This window comes from Macrosteles quadrilineatus, unplaced genomic scaffold (genome assembly GCF_028750875.1).
Source record: "Macrosteles quadrilineatus isolate MER2022 unplaced genomic scaffold, UCM_ALF_1.0 Scaffold_4__1_contigs__length_99947679, whole genome shotgun sequence".
NCBI classification, from domain to species: domain Eukaryota; kingdom Metazoa; phylum Arthropoda; class Insecta; order Hemiptera; family Cicadellidae; genus Macrosteles; species Macrosteles quadrilineatus.
The window spans coordinates 52,815,894-52,840,696 of record NW_026542597.1 but is presented as its reverse complement, the minus strand read 5'-3'; the positions used below and the strand labels follow the sequence as shown (position 1 = coordinate 52,840,696).

At 32.9% G+C, this 24,803-nt stretch overlaps 2 protein-coding genes across 26 annotated transcripts in view; one reads left to right on the top strand and one right to left on the bottom strand.

The window, feature by feature from the left end:
- Positions 1–15,730, top strand: part of LOC128991727 (coiled-coil domain-containing protein AGAP005037) — a 384,196-nt gene extending 368,466 nt beyond the window's left edge. For 19 of the 21 annotated variants that reach the window (XM_054414856.1, XM_054414861.1, XM_054414860.1 and 16 more), the window contains 5 exons: positions 980–1,087; positions 1,486–1,584; positions 1,963–2,046; positions 2,804–2,894; positions 12,812–15,730. In XM_054414856.1, the coding sequence (XP_054270831.1) occupies positions 980–1,087; positions 1,486–1,584; positions 1,963–2,046; positions 2,804–2,894; positions 12,812–13,579 (1,150 nt within the window). In that variant the 3' untranslated portion in view covers positions 13,580–15,730. Of the gene's footprint in view, positions 1–979; positions 1,088–1,485; positions 1,585–1,962; positions 2,047–2,803; positions 2,895–4,433; positions 4,484–11,407; positions 11,472–12,811 lie in introns of all 21 variants that reach the window. The other 2 variants (XM_054414872.1, XM_054414873.1) reach the window with 2 other exon arrangements.
- A 1,076-nt stretch (positions 15,731–16,806) lies between these two features.
- LOC128993442 (DNA damage-regulated autophagy modulator protein 2-like) overlaps positions 16,807–24,803 on the bottom strand; it is an 18,935-nt gene continuing 10,938 nt past the window's right edge. For 2 of the 5 annotated variants that reach the window (XM_054417342.1, XM_054417341.1), the window contains exons 2-6: positions 22,855–22,976; positions 20,752–20,981; positions 18,767–18,908; positions 17,779–17,948; positions 16,807–17,083 (exon numbers count right to left, since the gene is read on the bottom strand). In XM_054417342.1, the coding sequence (XP_054273317.1) occupies positions 17,057–17,083; positions 17,779–17,948; positions 18,767–18,908; positions 20,752–20,981; positions 22,855–22,882 (597 nt within the window). In that variant the 5' untranslated portion in view covers positions 22,883–22,976 and the 3' untranslated portion in view covers positions 16,807–17,056. Of the gene's footprint in view, positions 17,084–17,778; positions 17,949–18,766; positions 18,909–20,751; positions 20,982–22,854; positions 22,977–23,531; positions 23,826–23,929; positions 24,234–24,803 lie in introns of those variants that run through there. The other 3 variants (XM_054417339.1, XM_054417343.1, XM_054417340.1) reach the window with 3 other exon arrangements.

Genomic DNA, 24,803 nt, shown 5'->3' with positions numbered 1-24,803 from the left:
TACTTATTTGTAATAAATTACAATTATATGCTATTATTAGTAATAATGTCGTAAATATAGCTAAAAAAATGGGTGAAATAAAAAAATATATATATACAAAATCATCAAAATATAATTATTGGTACAAAAGTAAAAAGCATTAGATTAGTTTACATATTTACAGGTTGGTTTCAAAAGTCCATTTTAGTATGGTAGTCTACAAAATGTGTATCACTTTGTTTGAAAGCCATACTTCATAAATCACGCACACAAACAGTTACACAAACATACTTCGTTCACATAACCTCCCACTGCAGTAAACAGACAGCTTTAGTAACAACGACAAAGTATTGCATCAGCCACCTCGCACGAAATAACTCACAGCTGATGCTAAAACAGTGTTGCCACCTGACGGAATGAAATTTACCGTAAAAATTAACAAAATACAATATACGGTATAAGAAATAATATAGAAACAACTTTCTGACCGCTATATTATGTTTGCATGTTTTGACGTATATGTTCGTTAAACGCTCATAAGCGTGGAATCACTTAACGTATATATTCGTTAAACGCTCGTAACGGGCAATATAGCCGAACGTATATATACGTCTAACGCTTGGGAAGGGTTAAGTGTTGAAAGTTTTCTAATCAGAGAGAGAGTAAGATGATAATAATTAAATTGGCTACTGGTTAAATCTGAATATTCCTTAATATGAAAGTGCTTATTTGTTTCTGACCCATCAACCATTCAAGAGGTTCTAATAAGCCTCATTTAGATCATTTAAATGTATGCCTACTAGTTGTACTTTACTTTTTATTTATTCTGTTTTATTACTTAGAAAGAAGTGTTAGGTAGTTAATTAATTACTTAACATCCTGGAGATCCCTTGAATTAACTTGTGTGTTTAAACTATTGACAGTATACTAGGTGCTAGAGCAGTGTGCTAAAACCCAAAGATTATGGAGTATTTCTTAACATTTGTTTGGTTGTTTGCAGTGAGTTGGAAGGCACCGTGGAAGAGTTGAGAGGGAACGTCATAAACAGAAAAACTCGGGTCAACATGTCTGACGTGGAGAACATGGCTTTAATTCTAAGCAAATCTAGGTGAGAATCCTTTATGCATTTAACTTTTAAATAATGTTATCATTGAAGTCGTTAACAGTGTAACACATGTATGATTAACAAATCAAATCTATATTTACTTAACAGTTTAAATTATTTGAATCTTGTATCCTGAAAATAATTTACCTCTCAGTTAAGAAACTTTTTTATGCAGTTATTTAAAATAACATTTTTATTCTTTTCATTTCTAGAAACTAGCCACTATGAAAAGTGAATACAAGTTGCATCATTGTACACTTGCATTATTTTTAGTCAATTTCAATATAGTATCATGAATATATCAAGGATTATTAAAGTTACTCAGCATTGGTTCATATTACTGTAGGCCAGGCCTATATAAATCTATGTTTTCACTAATATTTGATATTTTACTTTTTCAGTAAAACAGTAGCAGACTTGAAACTGCGGTTTCCAAATTTACAGGAGACTCTAAGATCGGCCCTTAGTCAAGAAATGGAAAAAGTTGTTTTAGAAGAAAAGTAAGTACCAGTACCCAGCAGAATTAATGTTGACATTGGAACTGTAAACAGTAATCTCTGGGACTAAAGTAAGGTTTTTATGTTTTAACCTATTATGTTAAACAAATGCGTTACGAACAATCAACCTCTAGTTAACTTTAAGTTGAGTAAATTGGGTACCCAATTTAGAAAGCGTTTTGGTGTCGTGTATCAAACTACCCTGGATAACGTTTTAAGCATGCGAAATACTTTCAAGCTACCTTTTAAGTTATTGCAAGAGTTTTGTTCATGGAATGAGGTGTTAAGTTTTGATTAAAGAGTAGGTACTTGCCTTTTATTAGCCTTTTATACTACATCTGACCATCTTGGTTCAGTAATTTTATATTTTTTTGTGTTTAGGTTCCTAAAAGAAGAGCCTGAGCGCTTAGAAAGTGCCTTGAGACGTTGCAAAAAGTTAACTGGCACATTAGTAACACTCAAAAGGTAAGTTACCTAGTTTTTGCATTACAGTATTAACATTTAAAACTAAAGTTAACTAGGATAAAAAGTAACATCCAAAAGATGATTTTAATCTCTCATTTTAAGAAAACTCCAATTATAATTTACACACTCGATATTATTATTGAAATTATAAGTTTACTCACCACTATAGTATTACTTACACTGATAAACAACAATATTACAATATAGGCTAATAACCACAATACGGTAGCCTCTATTATCTGATTTCCGGTTATTGGACCTTCTTATACTATCTGACCCTCTGCGACCGATAAAATAGGTACGTCCCTATGACCACCCCTGTCTTTACTTAGAAGAATTATTCTTTCTTTAGGCTGCTTTTGATCGTTCTTTATTGTTTAGCATGTTGCATACCACACAGTTTGTCAACTCCACATATACTGTCACATTTTAGTGTCAGTACACTTATTTAAGTACACGATTATCACTTTATCTTGTATTTTGGTTGCAGTAGGGCATTTTTACTTTTTTTCTTAAGTAATGATTGCTTCAAAATTGAGAAAGTTATTGTTCAATGAAAGACAAATATATAACCTTGTATAAATCTTCCAATCGAAAAACTGAATTTAATGTTTAACATTTCTACACTGGGCCTTTTATTTTTTTCATCATTCCATCATTTCACCTTTTGCGGCCAGAGACTTTACTTTAACACTCTAATGATAACTAATACATTAGGACGGTTGCAGTGTGTCTTTACACAGCAATTATTTTTCAGGTTAGCGTCAGTTCAAGAGCAGAGACTACCTGATGCTCGGGTGTCGCCTACGCTAGAGGAGACTCCCCCCGTCACCCCCACCACTGGCAAGGTAACTCTCCCGTCTTACTCCCTTCCTAGAGGCCACATTTAGAACATCGTCAACTGTTAAATAAATAGTTGACAAATAATTTAATTTTTTGCACGTTTCTTTCTCGTTTCAATAAACACATTTTCAAAATTCATCTATTGCAACTACTACACTAAGGAATTTGTAATTAATTAAGGTTCTGAAATTCACTGGGAGCTTCAAACTGTACAAGAAAGTTGTACCTCAATTTTAACAAAGTTCTTAAATATTTTTTAAATCTTCTTTTTAGTTACGAGTGTAATTTAATACTGTGGCCTCGGGATTGTTTGTCTTACAGTTTAGAAAATAGAAAATGCTGTGTTCTTGTGAATTGCCTGTTACTAAATTTTCTAACCAGGGAATAACTCAAGACATAGATCTAAACATTGATTTCTTTAATGTTAAAACAATCTTCCATTGAAAAAGCGTTCATGTCCTAACACCAAGCAACTAACACAAATTTGATCAACCTCAGTTTTATTCATTGGTTATCACTCTATTTAGAAAGAATATCACTCAAAGTATAATCTTTTAAATTGTAAATCATTCCACTGTGGTTTGATCAAATTTTGCCTCACCAATATGTTGAGGAAAGTAATTTTGTGATTAACTCACAAAACTACACACTTGCAACAACCCCCTAGTGTCTCCCAACCACCGCCTCCTGTAGTACTACTGTGTAGACTAACTGTGGTCAATTCCAATGTGCTGGGAACATTACCTAGGGAACATGGTCAATGGTGTTCTTCTTCTCCCTCTGTCATACCAGAATAAGTCGTCTTCTGATAGTTTCAATTGTAAACAATGCTAAGTCTAAACAGATTAGGGGTGTCAGTGTGTAAATAATAATTATAATTCTTAAAACAAAATGAATTCTTGTATGAGGAGTTCACAACATCTAGAATTACAATTTGATTTAAAGTGACTTCAAAAATATTATTAATAGATTTTATGAAAAATTAAAAATTGTATTGACTGGAACGTTGTATATACATATAAGTTAATTCCAGTAATTTATTTTCACATACATTTTTTCAAGACGCACTAAACCACTATGCACACAAATCACTAACGATCCAAAAGTGCCCTCAAGTATTCAAGTACATCGGTTTTCAGATACATTTACCTTCAAAAAATGCTCTCATTGTACAGATGTTATTTTGATTTATTCAAAAATATTATCTTAAATCGTTTTCCATAAAAACGTAGATTTTTTTGGTACATTAAATTTGATAGAAGACCTATCAATGTTACAATCAGTGTTTAGATTAACTATAATATACATTTTTACTGTAGAAAAGTACTGTTGACAAGGAGAAAATATTATTCATATAGAATATGATTATTTATTAATATTTGAAACCATTGATTATTAATTCTTAAAAATATTGATTACTTTTTTAAATATTTTGCTATACCTATATACTAGCAGTAGATTATTTATTGAAGAACTGACACCCCTGATCTGTAGATGTCTGTGGTGCCTTTCTGACCGTCTTGTTGTGTGTTTCATTCCCGCAGTTTGGATGGAAATGGAGTACAAACTTCAAGGAAGCGATCACAGGCCATGAGTAATTAGAAACAAAAACAGACAGAATTGAAAAGTCACGTTCTTTGTTTTTTTTTCTATTTGTTTCACGCCTGCGCATTCTTATACCGCTCTTGAATTGTTTTATTATAATTGTACTCTGAAATCAACGAGAACCTTGCAGCATCGCACGGGACCCTGGATACCTCATGTAAATGCTATTATCTTATGTGAGGGCACATGTGGCACACAAGGTGAATTGAAAATGTTGAAACTCGTAAATGTTCTGGTTGTTCCACGTTCACTGTAAGACTGGGTAATGGGCATGCTGTCAGAACAAACGCCTGACTTGTCTTACTCACACGGTGGAATTTATTCTTGATTCTTATTCTATTTTTTAATATTTTCTCTCTCCCTCTGTTTTTTTTATGTAAGATTGAATTTACAGAAAACTGGTTCATGAACTATTATTAGATTACCAAATACCTTGTTACCTAATGTAAAATTTTCACTCCAGCAAAGTGATTTTGATGCGTATTTATGATTGGATTTTCTGCCATTAAATATATATACCTTTGAATCATTGAAGAAATTGTGAAGAAACACCGAGAAGATTAAATACTGATCTTTTTAACTAAAACTCAGTGTTCTTGGAACTATTGCAATGTTAATGATAGTCTAAAATTGTAATTGCCTTTAAGCTTATTATTATTGAGATTTTTGTATTTAATTAATATTTTTTTAAATTTAATTGAACCAAATGGAAAATATCATTGATCTTCTGTTAAATTTAAATTATCATTCCTTTTCAAAATCCAAGTTTTAAAGAATTTTGCTTCCAAGAATGCGAGCTAGCATGAAAAAATTATGTTAATAATTTTCTAATTAGGAATCTAGATATTGTTTATAAATTTAAAAAAATACATAGGTACAGTGTCTTGATGTTTTGAAATGATTTAATTATTATCAATGTTTCATCCTGTCAAAAAAAGTTCTAAATACACAAGCCGGTAGAATTTGGTATTTGTTGAATAACCAACAACACTATTTGACTGACTTTGAAATCTGAATCTGATCTTTTTTAAAGAATCTTTCGTTTTGAATCTGATCTTTTTTGATTCAGAAACAATATATGGTATTTATTTTTTTTAATGATAATATTAATGCGCCTAAAATGTTGTAACAAACATTGAAGCCTTAAATCATTGACCAGATTTACCAATTAATTATAATAAACTGTGTTCCAATGTAATTAACCTTCTTGTCCCTCCATAAAATAATAGCAACTAAACTAGTTTGCGCTGGACGCATGTGACTTCCCTATGTAAATAATGAATCACTAGCATGACTCAAACTGTTATCCTGTCACTCTATCAAACACAAACTTGACTTCAACTTTTCATGTTACAACATGTCTCAATGCTGCATGCTCGAACCAAACCCACTCAATATCTATATCAAATATTACAAGTTCTTAATGTTACACTATTTCAAAGTGTGTCTTCATATTGATTGTTTGATGTATTTCCCTCTTGAACGACTCGGTTGTAACTATTTTTCACGATATATTGGTTTTTGAATGTTAAATTAAAAACTCCCTGTTCAGTTTTTATCTGTTTTTTCACTTTTTTGTTTTCTAATAGTTAAAACTGAGGCAATCCTTTGATGCATTTAAGCTCGATGATTTTTGAGCCTTGATATAGAAATCTTGATTCATATAACCAACGTCGTTGAAATAAGAAAGCTGTCATTAAAATATTGCTGACAGAAATTTTTTTTAAGTTCCAAAACAATCTTTTTATCTTGTAGATTACGATACACAACAATAAATTTCTAGATTTAAGATTCAAGAAAATATTCAGATCATAACTAAGAACTTACCACTATACCACGGTGTTAATTGTTACACATTACATTACGCATATTGATGATTTATATCAGCTAATTTAAATAAAAATAGGTCTTGAAACTGTACCAGGTAGTTCTGGAATAAATAATTGTCCCAACTTAGAAGAAGACCTCCTCCTATTCAAACTGATTGTTAGCAAAAAAAACATCTTGCTTGAGTTATAAATTCAACAAATTTCTTTGTGTGAAATAAAAACTGGTGTGGTCAAAAGGCATGTAACTTTATTTCATAATTAAAAGGTTTGATCATTAACTGTTAATTACAAACTGTTTAAAATTATAAATTGGTCAGATTTTTGGGACTTTGTTTGGGAACAAAAGTAATCTTCTACAATCTTTAAATTAGGTGAAGGCTGCTGACGATTAAATTTCAAATTACCACCCACAAAACAGACCCATTTACAGGCTTTAATGTTTTACAATTCTTTTTATTGGTGGAAAAATCATAGAAGGTCATGTAACCCCGTTTTGTAAAGACTTGAGGTATAAAGAATCATCAACAACAACTAATTAATTTTGTACAGAAGCAACAACAATCATGATTGATATGATTTAGTTTAAGATTTAAATGATGAAAGGTATTTTTAAGTGTTCCAGTTTCCCTATTAGTTATAATGCTGATGAGGGTTGGTGTATGTGTGTGTGTGGGTGAGTGTGAGCATGAGGTCGCCAGGGTCCGTGGTAGGTGCAGCTTCATAGATGATCCTCAGTCAAGGCACATCTGTGAACGTCACGTGCATGAGCCTGATCGTTCCCCGACACTTGTCAGAGACTTGCCGAGACAAGCATTTTGATGTATAAGGCCTCCCCGCTTGTAGTGTTTAACTAGACTGTAAACTCATTGATTAATTTTTTACAGAACATTCAAACCTCCCTAATGAAGCTTGTACTGTTTCACCAGTATTTTATCTGATTTCTAGTTTTATATGTGAAATATTCTGTTCTTTCCTCTATTTCGGGGAGTTGTTTTCACCATTGGTTGTCAGATAGCAATAATCGTTTTTCAAATTAGCGATTGTCGAGGTAACAGAATTGATTTGATTTTGCAGTTGTGACTTTATTTGTTTTCTCTCTTGCTTCACTTGTATGTTAGACTAGTCGGTAGTCGGTAGCTAGACCTCTGAGTGCGGTCGGGGGACGTCGCAGGTCGATGCCTGATCAATGTTGAGATGTTCCCGTAATCTTTACCAACTTCCCTAAGTAAGGTCCGCACCACATTGGAAGCAAACTGCTCGAGATCTGGAAACATTACACTGACATTGACATTGCTTATCGTTTCTCGTCAACATTATAACGACTTTCTCAACTTTTAACTTTTATTTCAATCAGTATTTTCCTTCTTTTCACACGAGGGTGGTGAGAGCTGTTATCACTTTCTTTTATTTTTTCATCACGGTTCTTCTATTCACACTGCAAATATAACTGTTGATAACCTTTAATATATCTATGAAGAATAAATTTCATACTGGGTAACATCGTTAAAAGGTACTTTGTTAAAGTTTTACCGCATTAAATCAAACTTGAATTAACTACTTAAAAATATTTATTGACTAAGAATTTAATCTTGTGCAAAAAAAATATAAATAAATCATGCTTTACTATTTGTAGTTGCTTACTGTTTGTTTTCAAAGTTAAAAGATGAGATTAAGGTGGGTGAATGTACTTTCCAAATTATAACTTTAATTTTTTTAGGAACGTTTAGGTGTTTTTTTTTTCAAGCTAAATAGTTTAGTAAGAATGTTTTCTTTTAACTTAATAAACCACTAAAACATTATTTATTTAAAAATGTTTAAAATTGGAACTAAAAAATTGTATGCACTTCTTTCTACCGCAACTGTTTTTGTTTGGAATGATTATTGGTGTCAGTTGCTTTAACTTTCTTGTTATAACAATAGTGTTTTCTGTAGGCCTACAGAAGAAATTACAAAACCATTACAAACTAACATTTAACTTAACTAATAATATTCCAGCAAAATAAAAAAAAATTAAAATTTAATTTACCTTATGTAATTCTTATCTAAATGTTACAAATGCTAATGATCACTTCATACCATATTTATCAGTATTATTTTAACATCTTGATTTCGTTTTATTTAAGGGCCTTACTTTTTGGAAGTTGGGGAGAATTTTTTTTTATTTTGCCTGCCTGTGGATGCCTTTTGCATGTATCATGTTTAATGGACAATATTCTGTTCTTGTTAACAAAATGCTCGTGCTTGTTCAATTTTTATATTTGTTTATTGCATTTTAATAAGTTAAGTTTGTAAAGATTTGTTAAAATAACTTCTTAAGACAGTCTCTTCTTTGTTGATACCGACCTAACCCCCAAAATACCCATTGAGCTGAACAAAATGTTAAAATAAAACAATTTCATAGTGTTTCCTGATCTCGGCAGTCGACAGTATTTTTGTGTAATTATGATATTGTATAATTCCTACAAAACATGATAACCATAAGCATGATAACTATTAAGTAGAAGGTAATTTTTTAGTTGAACGTTATGATCTGCTTACTTGTAAGTGCTGGTAATTACTGAATAGGTACTTCTAATCAAGCAACTAAATGTGCACCTGTAGATTAGTCAACATTTTCACTGATAACATTAATTCAAATGTTTTAAATGTTAAGGTACAGTTTATTATTTATTCCATAAAGTATGAGATTTGCTTATACTTTATGCACACATTTCTTAATTTACAGGCCTGCACTGATGTTAGTTAACATTAACATGTATTTAGATCTATAGTACTGTATTATAAAAATTGTAAGTATGGTAGTATTTATTTTATTTTGTTTTATGAAGTCTTAATCAGGCCACACAAAAAAAAATTAAGGAGGCAGAAAGATATTTATTGAAAGTTTAAAAATAATCTTCAGTGCTATTTTTACTATATAAATATTTTCATGACAACTGATTCTATTACAGGTATTAAGTTACGATGAATTAAATTTTCATTTTGGTCTATTTGGTGCTTATTTTAAAACATAATGCTGGTTATTTGTATATCTCTTGTTAGATGGGAATTCCTTTATGGGCAGCTTATGGTTATTACTAAAGTTTTAATAACAAATGCTTGCAGCAAAAAGCAAAATATTTTCTCATGGTAAAAAGTAATAAAATAGATTTACGTAGTAAAAATCAAAGTTAGCTGGAGAATTTACTCATTCAGTGTTATCACTCCAACAAGATTGGTTGAACTTCATAATACAGTTGAATCTCTATAAGACGAATTTCAAGGGGTACGGGAAAAATTCGTACTATAGAGGTATTCTTAATAAAGAGGGTCGTTTTATCGAGGTTTAATGCTGCTGTTATTCTTCTTATAGAGGTTTCTCCTCGCTCCAAGGTTTCTCCAAACAATGACTGAGGAAGGAGGAGGGATGGGTGGGGGTTTCATCTTGAGACAAGCTTCTGTTTGTTTTGAAAACTACGTACTATGGAGGTTAAGATTATGATAAATTCGTCTTATAGAGGTCACGCTCGTCTTGTAGAGGTTTTGTGCTAAGAATATTCGTTGCATAGAGGTTCAGTCCTAGCCCATGTCACAAACAAATTCGTCTTATGGAGGTTTTTAACTTAATTACTACGTTGTATAGAGGTGTTTTTAGCATTGACCTATATGAAAGTGTCAAGGGGATTAAAAAAAAAAATTGTCTTATCAAGGAATTTGTTTTATCAAGGTTCGTACAAACGAGGTTCAACTGTATTTAGTCAAATTCATTAGAGATGTTACACCATTTTTTTAACATCACTTGTGACATATGCGTTCTTCAATACCCTTGATTTGTTTGTAATTGTGTTACTCTCATAATCATTATGGTGAGTCAAAAAACTGTTTATTTGCACCAAATTAATTTAGTAGGTACTTAATTTAATTGTGCATTAATTTACAAAGATTTGTTTACCTTTTGGATTTTCCATAATTAAATATTTCTTTGATAAACCATACAAAACGCTTATTGACAATACTTTCTTTTCAGCGCATGCATATTTTTTTTACATCCTATTTTGCTTTACCAATTACTCACACCTTGCATGGAATTAACATCACCTCATTTATTTGTATTGTTGCATGTCAATGTGGTTGTGTTAATTACAATGCCCCTTGAGAACGTAACTTTGCAGAAATACATGATTTTAAATTTAAAATGAATTTGTTTATGTCCATTAGAAACAAAATGTTTCGTAGTATCAGGAAACATACTAAAACTATAAACAATTTGGGGTTATTCAAGAAACTGGATTTTTATTTAAAATCATATCATGTTTACCTTGCAGTACATGTCTTATAGGACATTCATAAGGGGCATTATACTCATTGAGTAAAATATATTGCAAGATAAAATAGTTCAACCAATTTCTACAGCCAAACCTTTTTAACGGGATGAACTAATTTCCTTGCAAGACTTTACTTCAGTTTAGTTCCAGGACCACAGTACTGATAGTCTCCTTTAAATGTAATTCCACGGACAATACTTCAATTACTTAATTACTTGCTAGCCACTAACTATAATGGCTAAATAATCTTGCTTAATACAGTAGAACCTTGATAACAAGACTCTCACAGGGATCATAAAAAAGACTTGTTATCAAGGTTGACTTCTTATCGAGGTTTGCAATAACATGTGATTAGGGGTAAAATAATTTCAAGCGGATTCGAAAATGACCCTTGTTATCAAGGGCGACTTGTTATCGAGGGTCTTCTTATCGAGGTCCTACTGTATCTTATTCATTAACAGTATGGGCCTGAAAATATAACTCTTTAACCTCGTGTATTCAAAAGCAAAGAAAAACCATGGCAAAACTATTTTGACTTTTTTTGTCCAGACTAATGCTAAAAGGTAAACATCAGAGTATGTGTTGATATTATCTTAAATATCCATTTTTGTTTAAAAAATAATAAAATCTCCATTTTTCAACAATGGTTTTAAGTAGTGCAGAAATGATATTGTTAATGTTTTGATGGTAATAGCACAACCACATTTACAGTTGGCAGAATTGTATTTTTCTTTGAGTTCTGTTGGTGTTGTATCTAATGCGTTGTCTTGTCACCGTTAGTTTGTTAAGGTTGCAGTCACGGGGACTAAGTCACTGGGTATTTAAGACTCTCGTCATTTCAAAGGTAAAGGATAATTAATTATAAAATATTCTAATCTCAATTCTATAAATTAAACATATTTTTTTGTAACGTGGTATTTTACACTTTGAATTACTTACTTTATATTAAATGATCCTAAGGTTTTTGAAGATTTTTCTTTCCGAATTACCTTTATGGAAACCCATTTTGAAACTAATGTGGATAATTGTTAGGATATACAATCATTCAAGGTATCCAGCTTGATGTTTGTCACTAATATTTATGTGTGTCTTATGTGATTTTAAATTTTTTTGAGTATATTAACTCATCATAATTATCTTAAATATAAAATGTGTTGAGATTTGAGGTTTAGAATAAACTATTAACCTATTTATACATTACTTATATATATAAGTAAAACAAATAAAAAATGAATTTTTCTTAATCTTTAATACAGGAGAAAAGCTATGTATGCGAAAATCTAAAAAATCCAATTTCATTTTATATAATGTAAGATAATATTTTATGAATAATTTTTCAATTTATATATATTTCTGATAAAATATAGTGTTATTAAATAATTTCTACCACAGTGTAATGATATTTTTCCTATGGCGATCATGAACTATTTTGAATAACTGTTCTAAACGCTTTACTTTGCTGCATTGGCCAGGTTTGAGAAACTCATCATGTTAAATAAAGCTTCTAAAGTCTCTGCATGGAATGGCTAGCCTCGCTGTTCAGCCCTTTATACGACAAGGCTCAAGTTAAACTTTGATCATTTGTAATTTTGATGTCAAAGTTGAATTCGCATGATATTGTACAGTTTATTCTTTAAATAATTTGATTGTAATACCTTTTAGATGTAGAAGTTAGGTTTGTATATTATTTATTTGTAAAGTTTTTAATGTTGTGCTTTTTTTTTGTCTTTTTACAATGTAATGCAAGTAGTCCCTAGTTTTGTTTTATTATTTGGCTTTGTCTTGGTTTTCAAGTACCTATGTCACAATTGATGAAAAATACTCAAAACAATTATCAGTTCAATTAAAATTAAGTAATTAATAATTATTAATACACATAAATTGGATAACAAAGATTTGTAAAAGAATATGCTAAACATTCTTATTTTTAGTAGGGTATTTACCAGTGAAATTTTCTATCTTATAAGACTCTTTTTATGCATTTATTTGTGCTGTGCATTCTATTACCAAAATATAAAGAAGAGAATTTTCTTCAAAACAAGACTAGAACAGTTATAATTATGCCTTGGTACAATATTTTTCAAGGTGGTTAGACTTTTATAAGTAACATTTTCTAATCTTGCTCAATCAATTGTTATTTTAATTTTTTTCTATGTCAGCTGATCTGTGTGCCTGTGTTTGCAGACCACTGGAGCGGGGGATGTCATGGGGTCGGGCGGGGGCTCCCCCGCCAGTGGACGGTCAGACGCCTCCCGTCCGGAGAACGCGCTCGACGCTCTGCTAGACGAACTGCAAACATTCGCTAAACCCCCTGCAGCCAACACTTCCACCCTGCGTAGACTTCACTCCTACCCCTCCAGCGAGGGGGGAAAGCCCCCCGTACCAGAGAGAGGTGCTGACCTACTGAGCAAGAGGGTGCCTCCACCTCCTCCACCCAGGACCAGTTCCCGCTCCCCATTGTCGTCCCCGACGGGTCCTGTAGTTCCCCCACGTGGCCCTTCCGGCAGTCCTCTCAGACGAAATGCCCCGGGCCGATCCAGCCTTAAGGAAAACACCAAAGACCCGCCCTTAGCGTCTAATTCTTCGAGTTGCGAAAGTGTCAATTCTCAAGAAGGTGCTCACACGCAATCCCGCCAGGAGATATTGGAGATGAGACATCAGGAACTGCTGAGAAAACAGAAGGCGCTTCAGGAGCAGTACACGAGACTGCAGCAACTTCAGAGAGCGCCTCCGCCCGACCTGCTGCAACTCAAGAAGACGGGGAGTGAGAGCAATATCCTGGCCAAAATGGGACTAGGCTTGAGTGCGGCGGCACCGATATCAGGCTCTCTCTCCCACCTGGGCCCTCCTCCCCCCACCACAGCGGCCAATGATGCCAGTAACACAGAGGCCACTAGCACTGCTACCAACACGTCCACTACTAGTAAAGTCTACGAGACAGACATACTGTGACCGACTAGTCAGGTATAGCGCTCGAGCAACGCCGTCAACTGCCATTGTCCGTATCTACATAGTTTTGTAAACACTCGTTGTGTTTGATCGCATTTTCGTAGTGTTATACTTTAGACTAGGAAATAAACTAAAACATACAAAATATCTATATGTGTACAGACTGAGATATGCACCAACTTGTTTTGCTGTCAAGTTTTGTTTGAGAGAAACATAGTTTTGTGTTGCTTCTGTTGCACAGGGTTTATTCCACAATACTCAAAAATTTAAAGAAAAATGAATAGGTAAGTTACCCTACATACATTTTGAAAGATTTTATATAAAGTTGAAGACTTACTAAACTTGCAAACAAAAACTCTCATGAATTGAATTCAACTCAATTTAGACGTGTTTGGCTGCTGTGTTGGTGGGATGGAGCTATCAGTTTTTGTTGTTTAATTTTTTTATGAAGAGGAAGTTTAAATATTATATTGATATTTCTAAAATATCACTTTCTTGCCCTGAACATCTTACTTAATATTTACTTTGATACCTCTAAATTTCTACATACTGTATGTGTTTTAAAATAATACGGAATTAAATATTATATTTTACAATTGGAAAGTGTACTAAACATACACCTTGTAACAAAAGTCTACTTAAGTTTTTGACAAAAGTACTGTTTTACATTGAGTTTTTCCTACTTGAGAATTCAATTAAGATTCTAAATGTTTTTGACTGTAGTCTGATAAAATTACAGACTACCTACTGTAAAAATAAGAGCAAATGTTAGAATATCAACTCCTTAGGATAGGTTGTTTGTGTCTGAAACTATTATTTGATGATAAAGATTTATATTTATATTAGAGCTGCAGTGATTAGCTTGTGAATTAGACTCGGTCACTGATAGCATCTAGGAACATTTTGTATCAAATCTTAAAATCTGTTAAGACGAAGTATGACTTCTGACGGGTGGAGAGTTGTTGTATTGAATCGTGCCAAAGTCCCCCCTCCCTCCCCTTAAGTATACATATTTGCTCAAATAGACAGTCGATGTCTGTGTTGTCATTCACGATTCTCGTTTCAATGTTATTGTCGACACCAGTTCTATATTTATGCACTGTTCAGCAGATAGTATATTTCAATTCATTGCTTGAGTCGAGTTTTGACACTTTTAAATGTAAGGAAAGTCATTGTAAAATGTTTGAAATTTGAATGTCACATTCATTTCTCCATAAACATAACATTGTGAAGTCAATAGGTGTAAAAGTTGTTTGCAAATTAAATTATTTAAACTAGCCTATTTTCAAAGCGATTTATTAGTCATTTTAATTGTACATAGATTGTATAGTAAAGTAAATTATTTAACAGCAGAAAATTGTAATAAATTGTTTTAGTTTTACAATATGAAGTTTTGATGATTTTAAACATTTTATTTATTTTAACATTGCCCTGTTTTATTGTGCATTTTAATTTCTAGGGATGTAAATAGACTGAAATTAAGTTAATTAACTTTTAATTAGGCTACTCATTTCAATGTTTTATGATTTAGATACACATAATTTTTTAGCAAAAGTAAAAAGTATTTTATGTTCCTAATAATAATATTTTCAACAATCTGTTCTTGTATTAACTTAACAGGGGATTCAACCATTTTGCCTGGATAAGACATTTCATTACTCATTGTCAATGATTTTAATTCAGATAATATTACCAAAAAGTATTTCAAAAACTACTTTTTTATGCTAACATTACACCTCTATATTACTGTGTGGGGTGTAACATATTTTGTGTTAATTTCACATACAATTTTAATGTACTGTAACTATTATTAAGCACTATTTGTAAAGATAGATAATTTTAACTAACCAAGAAGTGTATATAAAACTCATAAATATGATTGATACGAATAGATGATGAGTTGGTTCTTTATATTATCAATTGTTGATCGTATCAGAGTTGATCATTTGTTGATTACACAATGTTACTTATGTTATAGACAATCTAGCACCAGATTACGGTTTCTGGTCTTTGATCGCAGCTTGTATAATTTGTTTCGGTTTATTTCCTCAGATGACAAAACTGAACATAGTTTTAGCTAGTTGGCGATTGTTTTATTTTTAAAACACTAACCATGTAAGCGTAAAAATAAATCATTTTGGTTATCAAATTAAACTATGTCAAGTTTATTTTACAAAAACCTGACTCGATAGTAAATTAAGTGCAATACATAGATGGTTCTTACCGTCTGTCAGGCCTATAAAATTAATGTTATTATGTTACAGGTTGACCTACCACCTAAGGGGGGGGGGGGGGGAGCGAGCTGGTCTAGTGGTTAGAGCGCGGGACTCTAGTTGCTGGGGTCCTGGGTTCAAACCCTGCCAAACCACCAATGGATTTTATAGTGATATTGCCGTAACCCCTAGGTCTAGCCTGAAGTAATGTGAAAAACAATTCCAGGCTCGTGCCTAGCGTCCTAGGACAAAAAAAAAACCACCTAAGGGGGTTTTGGTCCACCACTATTATCATGGGTGTGAGGTGTGTTTGGTCACAGTATTATCACGTAGCAGCAGCCCAGACTATACTAGAGATATACTTGGTATTCATCAATTGGCAATTTTTAAAATTATGTTTATAAATAACTAGTAAATGATGGGTGAAAATAGGAGATGATCTTATAATAATGAAATTGAATAACACTGGTATTATTATTTATAAAACCAAATTCAATATTTTTTTAATATTTGTTGTGTATTTCTCATAACAGTTGGGAGGTTAACAATTTGTTTTTCAAATGTCTAACTTAAATGGATAAAATTTAATTTGAACATCTAGTATTAAACCGTAAACAGTATTAACAGTAGACATAGAATTAATAAAGCAGGGGTTTAAAAAGGAAAAAAAAATTAAAAGGTATATTTTTGTGTAAAAATAAATACAATTATGAATGCATAATAAAATAACATATTATACAAATACAAATAAAACATTAATTAGTTGGGAAGAAAACACCAAATATAAATATCCTTACTTTTTATTTGAAGAAATTATCATAAATTAAAATATAGTAGAACCCCTCATATGCGACCTCGGCATAACAGACTCCTCGGGATATCCAACCTAGTGTGGCCGATCACGGGTGTTGCCATAATCACGGCAGACGACCACCGCTATTGCTGAGACAGAAAGATGATTTGCTCACGGATGTTTCCACGGTCATGGTAGACGATTACCGATGATATGATACCGCAAGATATCTTCCCAGGTGATGCCGGGATCGAGAGAGACGATTACCGATGTTACCAAGACTGCAGAGATATGCTCCTCCCGATATACGACCTTTTGGCCGTTCTGACAATGGCCTGGTCACGTCATGGTCGGATATGAGGGGTTCTAATTGTAATTACATTCACCAAGTAGATAATTGCATTGGTTGTTGTCTGGTAGATTCAAGATCTCATAATGGCCCACTGCTCGTTAGAAAATGTGTTTGGATCTGACTTAGTCATCTGGCGATATATCTTCAATCTGAAAAAAATACAATTTATGCTTTTTTTCTTTCTATACAGGAAAAAGTGGTTTCCTGAAAGCATCAATATACACACAATCCACAGAATACAATTAAAAATATTGTGATCTATTACAAAATTCAAATTTATATACCCTTTTTTTGAATAACTTATATAGTGTATGTTGTCGACGTTGTTATAGCTGATTAATTGAATGCTAGTACTAGCAACAATCAGTATTTTCTGTCTTTCAATCAGTCTTTTCAATCTTGAGAAACATATCAAGCTTTGCTGTACCGAAACTGCACCCTGTTGTCCTTGAACAACCTAGGCTTGTAATAAATTATCCTGGCTAAAGAAACAGTTCATTTTAGTCTACAACAAAATTGCACATCATATTCTATCCTACAATCACCCTGAATTTTAGTTATTGAACTTTATCATAATAAAATTATGTTCTGAAATGGCTCAAAAACCTGTGTTTTAAAACTAGTTAAAAATCAAGAGTTATCCATACAGTATTTAACATCCAAAGGGAAGAATGAAGAGTGTTACAGAATTTTGGAGATAAAATAATAAGAAGATATGACAGAAAATTGGTGAGAACTTTCTAAATTTTATCAAGCTTGGATTTTGGACTTCCCCTTACATACACCTAGAATAGTTAACAACAAAAACAGAGTTAAAGAGAGGGTTTTCAGTTCTTCAACTTACTTTGAGCTTTGGAAAAACCACTTTCATCCGCCGCAACTCTGGGACGAAGGTGAGCACTGTGGCACTCTGTATGAAGGCCAAGATCCACTCCGAGGTGACACTGAGTACATGGGCCACCCAGTAGGGATCATCAGGACTCCAGTCTGACACAGTCTCCTTTTGAGGCATACCTGGAACAGGTGATTTTCATTTGTCTACTTGACATTCAGATTCAACCTAGAACATGATCCCATCAAGAGAGCAATCAGGGGTGCTGGGTGCTTAGTATTGAGTAACAAGACAACTGTGTCGACCTTTCTATGAACAAAACATAATGAATGACAAGTATGTCAAAACGTCCATCAAAATATTCTCCGTACAATAGCTTCCCATCAAACCAAATAATGTGGAGAGACCATTCTACACAGTTGAGGAGTTCATGAACTGGAGAACATCACCGATGTTCCAGTGAGGACTAAACAGCCCTCATAGTAATAACCATCACTACGGACAGCGCCTCAAAGCCCAACAACTTTACGCTGTTTTATAATTAAATCTCTGTAATGTTTGACGCCTATTCTGTACTCTTATGTTCAAGAATAAAGTATTCGGATTCTGAGTAACCTACACCATCACAGCAACAAACGTGCTTTAGATGTCATCCTTCCAATCCATATACTACATTCACTAAAATAAAACTGTTCATGAAGGAGCTGCTTCAAGCACAAATTTGGAGACTGACTACTGGAAAAAAACTTCTACACCGAAATACAATTCACCCAAACATGATTGGCAGATAATGTTTTGGTTAAATGTAACTAACAAGTTACTAGTGAAAATCGTATAGCTATTGTTCTCTGCTGTGCCTAATACATTCCCCACCCAAAGATATTCTCGAACATAGTTGTTGTGCTTGTAAGTTTTATTTTCAACCTTTTAAGTTTAAACTTTGATACCTTAACCAAGCTGACCCAGTTACATTGATAGCTCAACTCAAGACAAGTACTACCTTGAGGAGCATGTTTAATTGCTGTCACAGTAGACACAACTCCGATCACGTTGAACATCACAGTGAACGTAGACAACATGACTCTGGTGTAATGGAGGGACATTGTGCACAGGTAGCTTCTCATCAGGTGGGAGATGAAGGTCTGTTACAAATGAAAACTACATGATTAGGTGAACTTTGGAAGTATTCAGTACAGTTTTTTTCTCATTTCTTTAGTTATGAAGGCTATAACTAGATAAGTACACTCCGAACTCACATATGAGAATAAACAAAGAGCTCTCCATACACACAAGTATTTTTTTTAACCTGTCACCTAACCACATTCATACCAGTTGATCAGCTGCTCAAGCAGTTTTAACTTCATTAAGGCACTAAGTTACATCAAATCCGTAATACTATGGTAATACTTGTTCACCAAAGTACTTTCTTTACTGCACTTTGGGATTGCGTCATTAAAGCAGTACCAGGTATCAGGGAGTTGGTTTATGCAAGGAAACCTTGGTCCAAGGTCATAAGGCAGGTTTGAGAAAATCCACTAAAAGAACAGGTAAATCTTTCCAAGTTCTGTAATGTACTGTATAATCAATGTATGTATTTCAATGTATTACTAAATCAGCAATATTGCTCAAAAATGCTGAGAAGGTTTGTCAATCTATAAAAACCCCAACAATTATTATTTGTGCGGTTTCATTGCTGTACAACATTTAGAAATAAACAGCATTATAACAGCATGTAAGAACACATGACCCTAAGAATTACAAACATCACAATACACAAGAATTTAAACCTTTGCGTGGTGTGGTGGGTGAGGAGAAACTATTTATAACCAGCAGATACTGTTGATTTTGTTGTGTAAATGATCAAACAAATGTTTAACAGTAGAGGGGTGGTTTTAAAACTTAAATTTGAATTCATATTTTAATACATGTCATAAGAAAGTTCTAAATTCAAAATTACTATGCGGGAGTAAATATTTTCCTAAAAAGTTTTTTTTTCTCCTGCTACCCCACACCCATTGCACTCCATTACAGAGTACTGTCAGATGGATCGACTCTCTAGAGGACGAGTGGTGAGGTGACTGTTTGAAGGGATTTATCTTTTACAGGGTGACACAAAGGAACCAGACTTTTTTAATAAGAAGTACACAGTAGTTAAATGGAATAAAATGGTTTTAATACTGTACATAGTGAGGTAAACATTTGCCGTTTGTTACAAAACTGTATTTTTTTTTTTAATGACATCATGCATATGGTGGCCATGTACTTCTCTACAAAATGTTCATTCTGGTCTGGAAATCATCTGAAACTCGGGTCAGAAGGTCTTGTTCAATGCCATTAATATATTCTGTGATTGCCAACTTCAAATCCTCTAGAGTGTGTGGTTTGTGAGCATAAACACGCTCCTTAAGAAACCCCCAAAGGAAGTAATCACTAGTGGACAAGTCAGGTGACCTTGGCGGCCACGGTTTGTCACCAAAGTGAGAAATCGCCTTGTTAGCAAACATTCATTCAATACTGATCTCACTCTGGTGATGTTTTCGGGTGTTCTCGAAGTTCTAACAAGGCCTGGTGGTTACCTTCTTGTTATATTCCCAGTTTTTCGGAACCCTGAAACCCATCTTAATAGCGTATTTCGGCTTGGCGTTCCATGGCGTTCAATATTAAAATGTAGACTGTATTCCCACTGGATTTGACGATGGATTCACCATTTTGGAGCAAAGTATCGTATGCAAAAACTCGATGGTCTAGGGTCCACTGAGCCATTTCAACAAAAATGGCATGCCTCACTGAAGGTATAATGACACAACCTCAATCTTCCTACCACGTGCGACAACAATGGAACAGCTTTTTAAAAAACATCCGGTTCCTTTGTGTCACCCTATATAAACTAATGTGACGTGGGGTTACAAGATTATCAGATAAAACATTGCCACCCTGTAATATTGTTTGAGGTTATCATACAGTAAATGTTTACTATAAGATTACCTGGAACATAAAGTATATGGATCCGCCCCATATACAGACAGCAGCCCCTGTGTAGTGGACGGGATAGTCGTTGTCCTCCTGGAAGTTGGCCACCAGCAGTAAGCCGAAGGTGGAGGCCACTCCGAATGAAGTTGCAACGTTGTTCCACAGAGCAGTGCTGCGGTTGGGCCTCTTGTTGTGTTCAAAGTGAAAGTTTATCTGAATATGTCGGATGTATATGCTCAGTATCACTGGAATCAGTTTAAAATAGACAATAGAAGTTGAAATTCTGGTCCATATAGTTACAACTATTTAGTCCTACCCTACCCTAAATAGTTAAAAGAATCTCTTAAATTTTTATGAGGCACATTTGAAAGGTTTGCCTACAGGTAGGTTCAAGAGGCACCGTATATTTGTTTGAAAAAGAACATTCTAATTTCTGTGTTTGCTTTTCACAGATCTCATACACCAGCTAGCTACTTGGTGGCCACGTAGCTACTAAAACCATTTTTAAGAGTTTTACTTAATACAAACCTTAAAACAATTATATCTTGTAAAAAAAAAAACTTAAAATTGTCCTACATAACATTTTTGTTGTGCAACTATGGTTCAATAATGCTTTAAGTCTGATCTTGAGTCAATTCAATTCGATTGTTCAAATATCAGGTTATTATGTAATAAATGGCTGATTTTAGTCAGACTATGGTCAGGATTCATACAAAATATTTCTCTTTCCGTTTATTTGGGTTCATGTTAATAGAAATTGTTGTTGCGTCTCCATCTCAGGGGTAATGTTAGATGTCATTTGTACTGGTTTTGGATCAGAGAGAACGATTGATATAGTCAATTATTCATTTCTCCTTGTCTAACAATCCAATCAACTGAAAAATCTGTCTCTAATTAAGTTTATCAATAAGTTATTTTCCATTGGGGGGAAAGTTAAACATTTGATTTATTTATTTATTTATTGCTCTTGAAAATTTTTACATTGTGTAGCATATAATAGTTATTCTAATATTTAGTTGCATAGAGATTATTTTATAAAATTACACTTTTTAAAGTTAACTTTTTAACAAATAAATCAATACATTAGGGGACATGGCAGTGAAATAATGAATTTTTTTTTTCAAAAAAGTGATTTTTTAAATTTTTCTATTATTTATTATTTATAATGCTAAAAATAAGAAAAATTTGTCAAAAATTAAAAAATATTTTTTTTTTTTTTTTTTTTGCTTAGGCTATAAAGAAAAATACGGAAAATATTTTTTAAAAAAGTCCGGTCATTGACTTATTTTGGTAATAATAATAATAATTATCATTATTATTAATAATATAATAATTAAGTAATAATTACATAATAATATAATAAATGATAATAAAATGTGTGCATAAACAAAAAATTGATCCATAACTCAACAATAAGTATCACCATGGTTACACTGCCAAGTGCAACTTTAGCGTGCGATTCCCTCTAATCAGTTTTTTAACGTTTTTAACTACTAAATTTGATATATCTTCAAAATGGTTAATGCTACATGATTCAAATTTTTACCAAGTGTTTAGAATGTTATTATCTAAATAATTAGGTAGAATTGTAAATGTATGTCTATTCTAAAGTGAAAAAAGATTTTTTTATTTCCACAGAAAACCAATTTATTTATTTTTTATTACAAAATGACCCATAAAAAATTAAAGATACTGTTATAATTCTACCTAAATATTTAGAGGGCATTATTCCCTGCAAACTGATGGTTTAATGATTAAAATCCAATAATTAGAACTGGAGTTATTGAGTTATATCAAATTTAGATAATTACTTAAAAAAAAATAAGTAAGGGTGTACTTAATGAAAAAAATTACTTTTAACTATGTTTATACCTATTCTTATGCCTATAAAACACATGGTATAAGTTTGAAAGACCTAGTGATAATGTTAAGGAAGTTAGCATTTTCACTGCCATATCCCCTTAAAGAAACGGAGGAAAACTAAAAACACTGTGCATCATCAAGAAAGCCTTAAAACATTTAACTCTTAACCCCTGGGGAATATGACTACAATAATATCTAGTATCTGTGGTGATTTAGGGTATGTTGATACTTCAGTAGTGGTAGTCTCCTACTCACAAACAGCAGAACACAAGCTGACAAGCATGGCAAACACACAACTCTCAGGGGGCTTGTCTCCAGTATCGCTGATGTAAGGGATGATAGCCTTTATGTGTTGGTGCTTCAGTGCCAAAAAGAATCTAAAACAATTTTCAGGGATAATTTGGTTCTTCAGTGCCAAAACGAATCTAAAACAATTTTCAGTGATAATTCAGTGCCAAAAAGAAACTATAACAAATTTCAGCGATTGGTGCTTCAGTTCCAAAATGAATTTAAAACTATTTTTCAGAGACTCCAACAATTTATTATTTACTAAAATGAAAAAATAAATTGATAAAGTATTGACATTGAATTATGAATAAATATGAAAACTTATGAATAAAGTTGACATCTCATAATACTTTACTTTACTTTTCATTGAAATGGCGACCATACAACGTAGGTATTTTAAGCCAAGTATGAATGGAGATGTGTGTAGGATGAGTGGCGCGATCTTGTAGTCTTGTTAGTGACTAAAGCTGCGCGCGCACTACATATTCTCTGCAGACATATTCTCTAGACCTAGCTGTTAATTAATAGCCCATACTAATGGCAACTAAGGGACCTACAGTTTACAGTGGAATCCGAACCACATTATAATGACTAGCTCCCGCCAGTTTTATATTAAAAAATAACATAGTGAATCAGGTAATCACATCCTTTACAGTTAGTATCCTTTCAGTTTGGACTGGTAAGATGGTGCATACACAAAAATCAGTAATTTATATCAGTTCACTCTGCTGTTGGCGGATTCCTGGACAACTTAGGAATGTATTGTCTTTATAACAAAAGTCAAAGGTTGAAAGTAAATATGTAAGAAAAGGAGAGGGTTGAGGGTGTTTTAGAGAACTTAGTCACCAAAAATATAGACAAAAATTCTGGACCAACATACTATTTTAAACATTTACGTATGAATCATAATTCAAAACTGTAACCAAAGTAAAACCGAATGATGTAGAAATAATACCTCATTAATGACAAAACTAACCGACCTAGCTTATATGAATTTTTTAACGCTATTTGTTGTGATGCTACACTGAACTGCAGTACTTACGTAATAATGAAGGAAACAGGAAACATAATGAAAAATCCAGCTGGAGCCACATGGGCAGGTTTAGACTTGACAGCCATGATAGTGTAGTGTGATGAGGTAGGCAGTGTGTTCCATAACTATAGATAAGGCACTGTCACCTCCTGTCATGGGAGTGTCCTAAATAAGATTATCTGTAAAGTTTACACTGATACCACAATATTGAGTACTTCTCTCCAAACAGATATAGATTGCAATAGATCGATCAGAGTTTTTGTTGGTTACTCATTATAAAAATCATTCTCCATTCAAGGCAGTATGAGTCCGGTTTAGTTATGATGAAAATCCCTCAAATTTCCTCTAGGAACCTCAAAATAAAAAAGTAAATCGGTCTCGGGCCCAGGTCTTACCATGATACGGTAATAGCTTATTCCCTATATTTGCTAAAGATACTAGGCCTACTGCATCGGTAAAAATAAATCAAATTATAAGCATTTTATCTTGCTTTTAATTTTTTTTTTATTTTAACCCCTTTGATGTAAAAAACATGTGATTGGAATTTCTCCCAATTGTTTTGATTTTCTGTTTATTATATTTTGTTGTTATTTCGTCACCAGCATGGCAGCTCATAAGACCAATGTTAATTTTATATAAATTTTAAATTAATTTGTTGTGCTTATTTTGAGTCTATTTTAATTTATAATGCACATCTACAGGAAAATATCTGTCGAACAGTATGCGTAGATTTTCCCAGATATTTTCCCATGAAATAGAACTGATAGTTGACCTGTATAAGCTATTTATGTTTTTCTAACCGATATATTAGTTTAAACAAATGAATGTTTTATTAATTCCAGCTTCGTTTGACAAATAAATAATGCACGAACTGCGCAATGTT